The 13943-nt window shown below is 42.7% G+C and overlaps 1 protein-coding gene across 2 annotated transcripts in view; it reads right to left on the reverse strand.

The window, feature by feature from the left end:
* GRIA1 (glutamate ionotropic receptor AMPA type subunit 1) overlaps positions 1 to 13943 on the reverse strand; it is a 268297-nt gene that overhangs the window by 35680 nt on the left and 218674 nt on the right. For both annotated transcript variants that reach the window (XM_006089107.3, XM_006089108.3), the window contains exons 14-15: positions 7187 to 7344; positions 1458 to 1705 (exon numbers count right to left, since the gene is read on the reverse strand). In XM_006089107.3, the coding sequence (XP_006089169.1) occupies positions 1458 to 1705; positions 7187 to 7344 (406 nt within the window). The remainder of the gene's footprint in view (positions 1 to 1457; positions 1706 to 7186; positions 7345 to 13943) is intronic.

A 13943-nucleotide genomic window follows, 5' to 3' on the forward strand; every position in this document is an offset into this window, starting at 1 on the left:
CGTGGCACTTGGTGCACTGCTACATCCCTTGAGGGGTCCCAGCTTGCGAGAGGGCACAGGCCAGGCTGAGGGGAACCCCCCTCCCCCATGCACAAATACGAATCCGTGCACTGGGCCTTTAGTTAAACAGTAATCATCTGTTTAATGCCTTTCTTCCTTTCAAGAATGTACTTCCATCAGAACTGGCACTATTGTCTGTCTTGTTCAATACTGTCGTTCTAGCTCCTAGCCAACTGCCTAGAACAGTGGTTCTCAACCTTTAAATACAGTTCCTCATGTTGTGACCCAACCATAAAATTATTTTCGTTGCTACTTCATAACTGTAATGTTGCTACTGTTATGAATCGTAATGTAAATATCTGATATGCAGGATGGTCTTAGGCAACCCCTGTGAAAGGGTCATTCGACTGCCAAAGGGGTCGCGACCCACAGGTTGAGAACCACTGGCCTAGAACATTGTAGAGCTCAATGTAGTGGAGGCAGGTGGCCCTGGATGTTGGTTGTGTCAAATGGATTAGGAATCCCTCTCTACCCTTTTGCAAATTTTTAAACACTCCTCACCTTTCCTTGAACACTAGCCTTCCCTAAAGTGAATTAATTCCTCTGTAATTGATATACTGTCTCACAAGTGACTTCATACTGTACTCTTTTCAGCTACCTTCTGTATAGATTATCCCATTTGAATTCATGATCACCTTGGACCTGGGTAGGGCTGGGATGATTATCCTGTTTTTACAGATGAGGAAACTGAAGGTAGGGAAGATGATGTGTCTTATCTTCTGAAAGACAATCAGTAGTAATCCCAGAATTAAATCTAGGTGTTCTGACTTCAATTCTGTAAAATTCTACCTTAGGAATGAACATCAGAGCTTCTTTATGTGAAAGTGAAGTCCACTTTGCTTCTTTACTGAAATTCCTGTTGTTGTTTTTTGCTAAAGAAATCAGTATCTAGGAAAGAACAGATGCTACCATTCATTAGGTATTATTTTGATTTGCACAGGACTCAGACTACTTGATTTTTCATTTGGACAGTGTGTTTATGTTTCTCTTGAGACAAACATTACAAACCACCTCTGTCAAAGAATCCAGGTTTCTGGCAAACTCTGTTCGTGGCCTAGTTGAATGCAGGGGTGTCTGGCAAAGGATGATGTGTTACATACCACATGACAGAAACACAAGCTTTATCGATATTTAACACACTTGGAGGGGGAAGGCAAGGCATGGGGAAGAACACAGAGGCAGTGACAGTCATAGCAAGCTGAGGCCCCCAGGTCAATTTCCAACCTCAGGGCTGAAGATCTTGGGTGCCTGGAGTCTTCCAGGCCCACCGGTGTCCAAGAAGAGCTCTCTCGAAAGCTTGCATGGTGCCATTGGAGCCGCATGGCAGACAGAGCAACTTCATTCCTGAGGTAGGAAGGGGAGAGGGCATACCAAGGAAGCAAATCTTGGCTACTTACCTCAGGGCGGACCCCTTGGGTGTCGCAATGCCATAGCCTTTGGAATCCAAGTTACCTCCCACCTTCATGGTGTCACAGGGTTTCCGCTGCTCAATGTACTCATTCATGGTGGACTCCAGAAGGTAGGCGTATTTGCCTTTGGATTTCCTCACTCGGATCATCCCCTCCTCCGTGGTCCGCACAAACACTGATGGTTCTGCTGACTTCATATATGTCCACATCTTCTCAAACACGGCAATTTTAGACCTCTGGCAGAAGACAGGAACAAAACTGGAATTAAGGGCTGGCTGTGCTTGTGATTGAGGTCGGCACACACACTAATGAAGAGCTGAGTGTAACTTGATCACACATTCATGAGTGAGATTAGCTCAGGAAGAAACAAATTATGAGTGATTGCAAAATAAGAGACTCTAATTAGTACCAGTAGTTTTCAAAGTACAAATATCTTGCAAATATAGAACACACAGAATAGTTCAGAATCTCTTAATTACTGCTGAGTAATTACATTCCTGTTAAATATGGGGAGAGTTAAGAAACTCGGTCTTTTAAAGACATTAAAAAACCTATCTATTGTTCAGTCAGGCCACATTTATACAGCTTAGAAGAAGTGGAGAGCTGAATCTTAGTGGGATCTGATTTCATTATTGGATGACAACACTGAAGAATTTCAGGATCATGGGTGCCTAGTACCAGTCTTCCCATAATGTAAAACCTGCCCTCAGAATATAAATTGTCTGATAAAGCTAATAACTTGGGACCTAATATTGTCACCTGTTTATATTTTAAAAAGCCTCTAAATCTAGCCAAATTGCTTTCCTCATTGCCTTCTGAGCTCACTTGGGACTTTGCCTAGGCTGTTTACTCCACTCGATGTGCTGATTCTCATCATTTTACAGACCAGAACAAATCCTATGTATTCCTAGACCACATCAGTTCCATGGACAGTAGTTCTCAGACTCTACTGGTCACTGAAATTATGTGCAGCGATTGTAAATATGCAAATCCTCCTGCTCTAAAACTAGAGATACTGATTCAACAGGTCTCGGGTGGAGCCTAGAATAAATCTCTTTCAGCAGTGCCCTAGGTGAGGCTGGTCCTATATGGCTTGTGTGACCCTTACTTTGAGAAAGTAAGGACACAGTGTCTGGTATTCACTGGATGGCCAAGATAGACTGCTAGGATAGCAAGTCATTCCTACTTGTGCACAGGTCTCAACTCTGTGGACACAACCAGAAGGGAGGGACAGTTTCCCTTTTGTGGGTCTTTCAAAGATTTTAACCTTGCACTTAGTAGGCCCTTAGTCAGGGTCCATGATCCATTACCACAAATCAATACTCTCATCTAATATGGTCTTTCTAAAGAGCATCATTTACCCCAAAGGATAGATGTATTTTACGGATACTGGGGTCTGGCTTTTGAAAATGCTTTGTAAATGAACAAGTTTTAAACACATATAAGGGACTATATTTATTAAAGAAAGTTATTACTATAACCATGCAACCTATATAATCTGGTGGTTAATATCTAGATGACAGATTTTTAAAGTATAAAATTATCATTAAACATCTAAGAGGTCATTTTTCTTTGCACACAAATATCAGGTCTATTTCCTTGATCCCAAGATCAAGTGTTGGCCAAATATTGATGTATAATTAAATTGCTGTTTGAACCAACTGATCTATAGAGATATCTGGGCCCAGGAAAATTCTAGGTCTCCGTGGAAAATTAATGGAAATAGTTATGAGAATTTCAGGGAGGCATTTGGTAGAGTGAGCCTTAAGTTTTCATGTCCATCTATAATAATTAAACTGTAATATGCTCATTAGACCGGACATCCTTCTGGATGTCCTTCCAGACGACCAGACGAAGCCGCAGTGGTAGGGGCTGAGGCAAAGGCAGCCGCCACCATGGCGGGGGCCAAGCCCCTTGCACAAATTTTGTGCATCGGGCCTCAAGTAATGAGATAAACTAGATGATTTGTTTTACAGTATGGCTTGCAGTCTGGAAAGGACACTGGATTTGAGAGTGAGGAGCCCTGAGTTCTAGTCTTAGTTCCACTGCTAACCTTCCCTATCTCTTCTGTAGGGCTTTGGGCAGATAATCTTTAAGTCCTTTGCTAGCTGGAAAGATCTGATTCTTTATACGAAGATACATCACTCAAGCAACAATATCAATGTGAGAAAGAGGAAAAAAGAAAAGAAAGGGAGTATTTCAAAGTTATGGGAAGGAATACCCAGAATCAGTCATAGCATCTACAATACATTGAATAGTCTCTCAGAGGAAGCAGGGAAATGTATAAATTCAGCTGTGACCAGATTTTCAGATGATCTTCCAGGCACAAAACCAACAAAACACACAGCAGGGCAATTGCAAGATGCAATTTGACCTGACAGGATGGCCACAGCAGGGAAAGGGGCTGCTGACAGGGAGAGCTGAAGAGCCCTCTGGGCAACGATATGCAGAAAATTAATATGTTCTCTCAGCCTCACCCTAGTGCTCCATGCACCAAGGCTGTGCTCACAGCTGTTTAGAGCAGACTATCCGGGAAATCTCATCTCCAGGAACTTGAAGGCAGCATGAGTGGCAGGGAAGATTGGAAGCATACTTGGGGTATTTGTTCTTGGATCTCTCCTGTCATCTGCCACTACCATAGCCCTTCCCACATCTTAATTAAACTGTCGATGGAGGATTAAGTGGCTCTGGGTTGGGGCTGCCAAGAAGCTCTAGGCTGCCATGGTGACTAGAAGCCAGGTTTTTCACAGTCTGTGGTAGAAGAATTCTTGTCTCACTATTATCTTCTTCCTTCTGGGATGTTAGGCAATCATGTCTCCCTAACCACCAAATTTTGTCTCCTACTTATCCTGGTGGGATAATTTTTCAAGGTCAAAGTCACAGAGATGGAAGTGCTCACGGAACACATTTTGTTAGCATTCCTTTTTCACAGGTAGAGAAACTGAGGCCCATAGTGTGGCAGTGAAATGTCCTATGTCATATGGTTTGTTAATGGCAGAGCCAGGAGCAAAACCCTGGTCTCCTCACTGCCCACCTAGTTTCCACTGCAACCAGCTTCTTCCCTCATTTTAGGCTTTCTGAGCTGCACGGTTCTCTCCTGACAATGGTGATCATAGTACTCACTGCACAGTGTTGTCATGGAGATTATATGCGAACAGAGATAAAATGCATAACCCAGTTCCTGGCTCATTGTAGGTGTTGTATAAGTGGTGCAATTACTACCTGTAATTATGCCCTTTCTTTATATTTTACTTTACAGTAGAAATACCCAATACATGGCTGGCTTGGTACCAGTTTTCCTTCCTACATACATGGCAGATGTTGATATCAAGTAAGAAATTATTTTACACTAACCCCAGGTGTAACCTCAGAATTTGTCTCAACATAGAACTCTAGGCAACCACTACCTTTCAATCAGCACATGAACTACAACCTATTTGCCACCAATGCAGCAGGCCTGGTTAGGACACAGTGCTTATAGAATATGAACTGCCTTGGTTCTAGATTCCTAACTTTTACTGTGGACAAGAAATAGTGATATGTCAATAGATACAGTTATTAACAAAGAACTTGGAAGTCTGAAGTGCCAGCTGTGCCTCTACGTAGCTAGGGTATGCTAATTTTCTTTCCTGGGCTTTGGTTTCCCAAACTATAAAAGGGGAGATTTAGACTAGACTTGTCCATGGGTCCATGTGGTAACCTGAGTGATTTTTATAAAAACATTTGTCAGTTAATGACACCACTCCATTAGGACAGTGTGGTTCAGTGTCAAGAATACTTGGGTTGGAATGAGCAAACTCATATTTTGTACTCATCCTTGATATTTGCAACATTATTACCTGAATCTCCATTTCTTATCTACAAAGTAGACCCCACTATTCCTATTCTGCCTTAAGACACAGGTGAAACATAAATGAGACCATGGATGTGAAAGTGCTTTGGAGACTGTGACATGCTAATATATTGGGGATGCAGGCATGAATATATAATGGGTAAGTGAATTGGGTGGTTCCCCAACTGCATCAACAGGGTCTGGGACGTAGGGCTGGCTTTATGGACACATATCAGGCATCTCTTTCATGCTTTGGCTGTAGGCTAAAACTGTCAGATAATGGCTATGATATTATAATTGGTTTTTCTAACTGGTTGGGTAAGCCTACACAAAATATGTCTTGCTCTAAAATGAAAGACTCTAATCAAGTGACTTCTCAGTTACCTTCTTGCTCCAGTATGTTGAAAATGGATGATTTTAGCCTTGGAGTCTGGATCAGCCATGGTTAAGACTTTGGTCCCTTTCCTGCCTGACATATTACACAGAGCACCTGAATAGGAAACTGAGCACATCATCCAGTTGGTTCATGCAGGGCCTGGGGTTTGCTCCAAGAAATTGCAGTGAGAACCTCGTGGGTCTGCACAGGATCCCACCCTCTTGCCTAAGGCAATACAGAGGTTTGCTCTCTAAGCTGGGTGACCTTGGGCAATTACTTTTACTCTCTGAGCATAGTCATTTACAAAATGGGGACAACAAATCCCTAGCACTTCTAATGAAAGGATTAAGTGAGGTAATGCCCACAGGGTGTACTTAGTTCAGGACTGGATTCATAGTAAGTGCTAAGTAAGTAGTAGCAGTTGCTTATATGTTTGATCTATATATTGTAGCTCCATGTGCTGTTTGTTCAAATCCCAGGATGAACACATCCAAAGTACAGGGAACTGCAGGTTTTCCTGCTTTGGGGCATTTATTTAAGTGGTTCATTTTGCCTAGAATGTAATTAGCCTACTCAGGTCTGACCTGGTTTCATGATGTTTAGAAATTTTACAGGTCTATTATTTGTGGTTTACAGACCCTACCCAGTTTCCCTCAACACCTACAGTCTCATGCTCTTTAATGAGAAGGATATTTTCCTGCAATAGTGGTTTCCTTTTGTGAAAGTGCTTAGGGCCAACAATTGTCCCTTCAAGATGGATGTACCTGAATCTCCCTGAGGTCCTACTGGTAAATGGAGCCTCCATCCACTGTTGTTTCCCTTGTATTTCAGATGCCTTGTTTCTTTTAATCTCATAATGATGCTATGAGATAGACATTATTCTCCTCATTTTACAGATAAGGAAATGGTGTCAGAGAGGCTAAGAACCACCGAATGGTACAGGATGGGGCCAGGTGCTGGACCTAGGTCTGGCTGACCCTAAGTCTTGTGTGCCTTAGCTCTCTGCTTCTTTGCCTTGCTTGTGGCCTCCAGCCACATGACATCTCTACTGCCTCCACACCAATGTCTCATTTTCTCTCTTTTCTGATAGTTTTTAATAGACCACCTATTCCAGTAATTGTTCCCCATATGCCATCTACTATTTATCAAGTCTTCAAGGAGGGGACACAAAGGGCATCAGGTTGGGATCTTGTTCCTCAGCTCCTCCTAATCAATTACTAACAAGACTGTAAGGTCCTTGTAGGAGCAGCTTTTAGAGAACCTGGCACAGACTGGCGTGTGTAAAGGGTCTAATTCAGTGCAAGAGCTTTGAAGTTTCCACCAGTAAAGAAATGTGATTTCCCAGGGGTCTGTAGAAAGCTGAGCCATGTTCTGAGTTTCCCTGACTTACATTCAGTTAAGCAGTTGCCCTGGCTGCCTACAATCTCATGCTCTTTAATGAGAAGGATATTTTAAGGACAGTAGTTGTTCCCTTTTGTGAATGTGCCTTGGGACAAGGGGTGTCCCTACCCGGAAGAACTCCTTAGTGGATCCTGCTTCCAGTGTCCCATACGCGATTTCCGTCTGCTTCGCTAGGTCCTCCGCACTCTCAATGGGTGACACCATCCTCTCCACAGTCAAGAAGGCAGCCAGGTTGGCTGTGTATGAGGAGATGATGACCAACGATACGGCCGGACAGGGACCTGAAGGCCAAAGGGAGGAGGTGTCAGAAGCACAGACATCAATTACAGAGGCTATGTGGAGGGGCTGAGGGCCAGCCTGAGTCCCGTCAGCAGAGCTGTCAAGCCCTATTACACCCTTTTCCTTGGTCAGCAAGATGTGAGACTTTAAATGTCAGAGAGATCTTCTCTGCATTTTGTTCCTTATTGCGGATAAGGACCTGTGGGGTTGCTGTCCTTTAGGGGTGATAAAGCCCCTCAGGTATATATTCACACTCATTTTCACACATACATATATGTCAAGACACATGCCAGTAAAGACACAGATATATCAACACTTGCCCCCCAAATCAAAAATACATGCAAACCTTCTGTTAAATGCAGTGATATATACACCAAATATTTGTGCATACATATATGAATATAAATGTATTTATACACAGGATGCGCATATTTGATTATGTCCAGAAATGTTTTCAGACTTGCCTTTTCATTATTGGCTGGCAAAGGTCGCCAAAATGATGGACTAGAAGAAGGGAAGGGAGGACATACCAGAAGTAAATGAGAACAACAGTACTCCAGCTACTTTGGAGAATGTCACTATTGAGCGGAGGCACATTTCCTCCCACTATTATAGAGAAAGAGAATTTGGCCAAAATAAAAGACAAAGGATATTTTGTTCTGGATCAAATAGCCAATATGACAATTATACATAAGGTGCAAAGTTTATCCTTAATCTTTTTAGAATCCAATTCTCTCTTAATGCCTAAAACAATACCATGAGTTCCATGAGAGTAACAGAACCTTTTAGTTCTTTTGTGCAGTGCTGTGTCACCAGCACGGAGCACGCAGTAGGCCTCAATAACAAGTGAATGCATCAATGCTGCTGCCCCTCTCCTAACCTGGCAGCTGTATTCTCACTGGATTCTAGAGATCAGGAATAGTTTTTAGGGCCAGGAGAATCCAAACCTGCTTAGGGCCCAGGATGTCTGGAGTCATGGCCTTGAACCAAGTCTTCAGGAGGCTACCTCCTCTTCCAACATTACTGAACCGAGAGACCCAGCTGAGGTGTCCCAAATTGGGGATTATCTCGTGAAGTTCAAAGGCCTCCCAAGAAAGTTCCAAGCCTATGGCTCCTCCTTCCCTGTTCTCCTTTAATTAATAGGCATCTTCTAGGCGGTGAGACCACTTACCCTGTATGGTATTTCCCACATCCCCACTTACTTAATTAAGAGACCAAAGAAAGAGTCTTTTGCTTAACAGCCAGCAAGTGTCATCAATGAAATACCTGGAGGGCTGGGGGAAGAAGCTCTTCTAACTGGGACATGATTTCAGTGCTTTGTTTGCATCTGATCCACAAGATGAGAACTTGAGTATGAGACAATTCCCCACCCTCAGGTCAGATCTGGTACAGGCAAAGGTGGGCCTCCATTCAATAACTCTGCATTTCCCCAGCTCCACACCAGAGGCAGGGGGTGGAGTTATTAGAGGCCAGTGCTGGAATGAGAGTCTTTGCTTTTTCACTAACCAGCCATATAACCTTGGCCGGTTGCCTGTCCAGCCAGGTCTCAGTCTTCTTCCTCTGTATAATCAGTGAGACTAACCGTACTTCCTGTGAAAAATCTAAACTTTCAGAACTAGAAGGGCTCTTAGTCCATTCTTTTCCTTTAACTGACACAAGCTATTGGAATTAAAATGGTAGAGGGGAAAGCACTGTGAAACGTGCTATTGAAATACAAGACATTATTTTAATGATGATTATTCTCCCAGGGAACCACAGGGCAAAGCAGTACTTTTCTTAGTAGGGAAAGGACAGCTGTGATCTGAATGCCTTGGAGGTCTGCCTAGTAACCTGAATTTTATTAGTCTCATAACTTGGCATAGCTCTTCCCAAAACTCCCCAGGTAATTGAGGAATCCCGTATGTTTCTCCACAATTGGCCACAATGTAGATGGTTGTTGCACCCATTACTTGAATTTCATGTGTAGCCCTGTAGATGGGAAAGGGATGAATAGCTGCATTTTGCAACTGAAAGAATAGCAGTGAAGAGATATAAAGCAACTTTCCCAGGGTCACACAGTGAGACGGTGGCAGAGCAGGGAGTAGGAACCAGGACTTCATGTTTTCTGTCTCGCACTGTATCTGCTACAGAACATTCCCTTCCTCACCAAGTTATGATTCATTCATGGATGGGCATGGACTTCCTCAACTCATGCCACCTCTGTGATGTTGCTTCACAGCCAACACTCACTTCTTGCAAAGCTCAGTGGAACCTTTGGGAACCATAGAAAGCAGTCTCACCACGGACATCTCCACAGACTTGGAAACCTGTTTGTTGTCTATCACTGCATACCAAATCACCACAAATGTAGAGGCTTCCAACAACACTCATTTATTATCTCATAGTTCTACAGGTCAGAGGTCTGGGTTAGGGTGTCTAGATTCTCTGCTCAGGGTTTCACCAGGATGGGTCTCACCAGGCTGAAATCAAGGTGATGGCGTGGAGTCCTTTTGCAAGTTCACTGGTTGGTTGCAGAATTCATCTTCTTGTGCTTGTGGGATTGAGGTCATAGTTTCCTTGTTGGCTGCTAGCCAGCAGCTACTTTCAGCTTCTAGAGGCCGTCTGCATTCCTCATTACATGCCCCCTGCATCTTCAAGCCAGCAAGTGTGATAAATCCCTCTTGTTCTTTGAATCTCTCTGAATTCCAGTAGCTGGAGAAAATTCTGCTTTTAAAGGGCTCATCTCATTGGGTCAGGCCCACCTGGATAATCTCTGTTAATATTAAAGTCAACTGACTTGGGACTCTACGTCTGTAAAATCTTTTCACAGCAGTGACTAGCTTAGTATTTGAATACCCAAGAGACGGAATCTTTAGAAATCTGTGTAACATACTATTTATTCACTCATTTTACAAGCATTTCTTGTACTGCAGGTGTTGTTGGGCATTTGGGAGATAAAAGTGATACACCAAAGTCTCTCCCTTCCATGGAAAAAATGGGAAGTGTAACCTAGTGATTAAAACATAGGCTTTAGGGTCAGATACCTTGATTCTTTGTAAAGTGCTTAGCACAGTGTTTGGTGCACAGTAAGCACTCAGTAAAGCAACCATCACTACCTTATAAAAATATCTTTAATGGTAATTATAGTACTATCTTAAATGATGTGACAGGTAAGAAAGCAGTTCTAATGGAACACAGAGGGCTTGCTAATTACCCTGCTGGCAGAGGGCAGGAAAAGTTACTAGAGGAGGAGAAACTTGTGCTAGGTTTTGAAGGAGATTGCCAAGCAGAATAGGTGCATGGGTGGGAGAAGGTAGACAGAGGTAAAAAGGAGGAGGTGAGTAAGATAACATCTTCTCTGTAAACTTCCCACCATTTGCCAGCAGAGCACTGAGCAACCCCTTCTGTTTTCCTATCACACCATGATCATTCTATTAAAAATTTAACCATTCTGCTGTAATGATGTAAGATGTTACTATGATTATTCCTTATGGTACTTATTAATAATGATAATGATGATGTATTGAACTAAGGCAAAATCCACAGAAATTGGGAGGGCAGGCTGACTGAAGAGATGATGATATCAAAGTGATTTGGTGATCTATGGGAGTAGGGGCTGTGGGAGAGAATAATGCTCAGATGACAGTTCATGCGTGCCTTCTGGGTGAATTAATTCCGACATGGTCTTGGGACTTAGATGCTGGCTGCAAGCTGTCTCTTCTTGCAAATGATGTTTTTGTCTTTGTTAACAACAGGAAATTTGATAACTAAATGCATTTTGATAATAATTTTGATAACTAAATGTATCATTAAATGCATACTTGATGCTAGTGGAAGATAGTATGGATCTGATTGGACCATCCTCTGGGTTCCGACAGTTAGACATTTCCTGCCCTGGGCAAGGATTAGGAATCACTCCTGGTCTTTAAATGTGTATTTCAAATCCCCCAGTTTGAAGTTGTTGCTCCAGACCAGGGGTTGGCAAACTTGCAAAAGGCCAGGTAATAAATCTTCCAGGCTTTGCAGGCCTTAAAGTCCCTGTTGTACTACTTGTCTCTGCTGTTGTAGTGTGAAACCAGCCATGGACCCTACATGAACACATGCACACAGCTGTGTTCCAATAAAACTTTGATTACAACCACTAGACTGGATTTGGCCTGTGTGCCATAGTTTTGTGACTCCTGCCCTCAATTCTGTGAATCGCACTTTTGATTTAAGCTAATGTGCAACAGTAGTCAAGAAATTTTTAAAACTCATTTATCTAGTTATTAGTACCTCCACAGAAGCACCTAGATAAAATATTGCAATGATTCATTTGACAGTTACTTTTGGGTATCCTCAGGGAGAAAAAGTAGAGGACATTGGTCAAGAGAATGAGCTTATGGGTCAGATAAAACATGATGGGGTCCTGCCTTGTCACTTATTGGTTGTATGACTTTGGGACAGTCACTAAATCTCTTTGTGCTTGTTTCTTGACAAAGTGGAACAATATTACTCATTTAAAAGATATTCTCAAGAATTAAAAGAAATTACATATGAAGCATGTAGCACATGCCGGCAGAGTGAGCATTTCAGGATGGAGGAATGCAGACAGTGTGAGGAGCAATGGTGCAGCTACAGGTGGGAGAGCAGGCACTATGGCCAGGGCCTTCAGGAAAGCAGGTACTTGGGGTTGGTGTAGGGGGTGGGAGGTTATTAAACAGCAGTCAACATTTGATCCCATCAACCTCCTCTCCGGGACATCTCTGACAAGGATGTGGGTTTGTCAGAGATGAGAACTTGAGTATGAGTTTTCAAAAGCATGTCCTGTCATCCTCAAGAGGAAGGGGCCAGAAGGGAGACCCCTTCTGTGTGCCTCCATTCAGCTGAGCTCAAGAGGCCACTGAGCTCAACTTACTCCTTTTGTTATCTGCTTCAAATGACTGTTGTAAAAAATAGTAGTAGAAACAGAGGCGTGAAGCTCAGATGGCCTGCCTCTAAATTTCTGGGAGGAAGAAAGTCCATTTTGACTAATTACTGAGATGAGCTATGTTCAGAGAAGAGAGGTTCCTAGACCAGGGTAAACAGCTCTGACCAGCTGCAACAGTTCAACTGATGAGGCCACTTCATCCAAGATGCTGTGTCTGGGTGGTAAATCATCTTATTTGTCACCAGCTGCAAATCACTCTGCACTTCCCTGGCAGAGCTGGAGTGATTCATTTTAATTGCAGCAGGCAGAAGACCCTGGACTCCAAGGGGTGGGGATCTGGGGGCTGGACAACAAAGTCTAAGGAAATCCTAGTCATTTGTAAGCAAGTGTACTGCTCTTGGATTTGCAGAGCTATGTTTTGAAGAAGGATGGTCTTTTGTTCCTATTCCTTTTTTCCCTTTAAGTAAGTTATGGGAATATAGGTTATAACACTGTTTGGGGGAAAAAAGGATGTAGATCAATTCATTCATTTTTTAAAATTTACTAATTCTTTGGTTCACTCTCTAAGCTTTGGTTTCCACACCTGAAAATGGAGATAATGAATTCCATCTCATGAATCGTGAAAATTCAGTAAGTCATGTCTTGCACTTAGTACAGGCACAGGAGAGCTCAAAATGTCACCTGTGGTGATGATGACAATTTCTTTAGGAAACACTCTTCTTAACTTCTCAATTTCCTCCTGCCTTGCAGGTTCATCCTTCTGAGTCTTCTTTGCTGGTTCTTCCTTTCTGCTTAATCTCAAGCTCTTGTGTTCAGAACTCAGGTCTCAGCCCATCCCTGTCTACAATCTTGCACTAGGTGATCTGCTCCATCTACTTTAAAAGTAGATGTTGGCAACTCCCAAGTTTAGATCTCCAGTCTCTGAACTAGAAACACATGTATCCCACTGCCTACTTGACACCTCAAACCTGAAATATTCAAAACAAAATTCTTAATGAGCTCCCACCCAAAAATCCACATAAATACAACATGACTTACTCTTCTCCATCTCAAGAAATGGCACCACTCTCCAGCCTGCTGTTCAAACCAAACACCAGAGAGACATTTCTGACTTGTCCGTTTCCCTCACCCTCACGTTCAGTCCATCAAATCCAATCATCTTCATCCCAAATAACATTCTAGATACTAGATATTAGTATCATATTTCCTTGCTTCTTCTTTTGTCCTTGTACAACCCACTCCACACAATAGCCAGAGGGATATTTTAAAACTGTAAATAGGATCATGTTGTTCTCCAGCCCACTTAAAATCTGTCACACTTAGAAAATCAATTCAAATGCCCTATCAAGGTCAACCTGATATGATCCACCTCTAATCTCTTGTCCTGTATTTCCTGCTCTGCCTATGTTCCAGCCTCATTAGCCTTCTTGCACTTCCAAGAACACTCCAAATTCTTTCCCAAGCATCACTTACCCACAGTTCCTAGACACAAAGGAATAGTTGGCACCATACTGGTGTTAAACATGGGACTTTCTCCACATATATTTTTGGGTTTAAGTTCTTAGAAGAAGCCACTTTCTTTTTATAGCTAGCTGCCTACTGGCTAGCCCACAATTCCAAAACATATGGTTTCCTTGTATCCAGAGCCCTCCCCAGAGCTCTTGCGATTTGCTGATCCACCAGCTGGTTTCAGAAGTG

This window comes from Myotis lucifugus, unplaced genomic scaffold (assembly GCF_000147115.1).
Source record: "Myotis lucifugus unplaced genomic scaffold, Myoluc2.0 scaffold_56, whole genome shotgun sequence".
NCBI lineage: Eukaryota > Metazoa > Chordata > Mammalia > Chiroptera > Vespertilionidae > Myotis > Myotis lucifugus.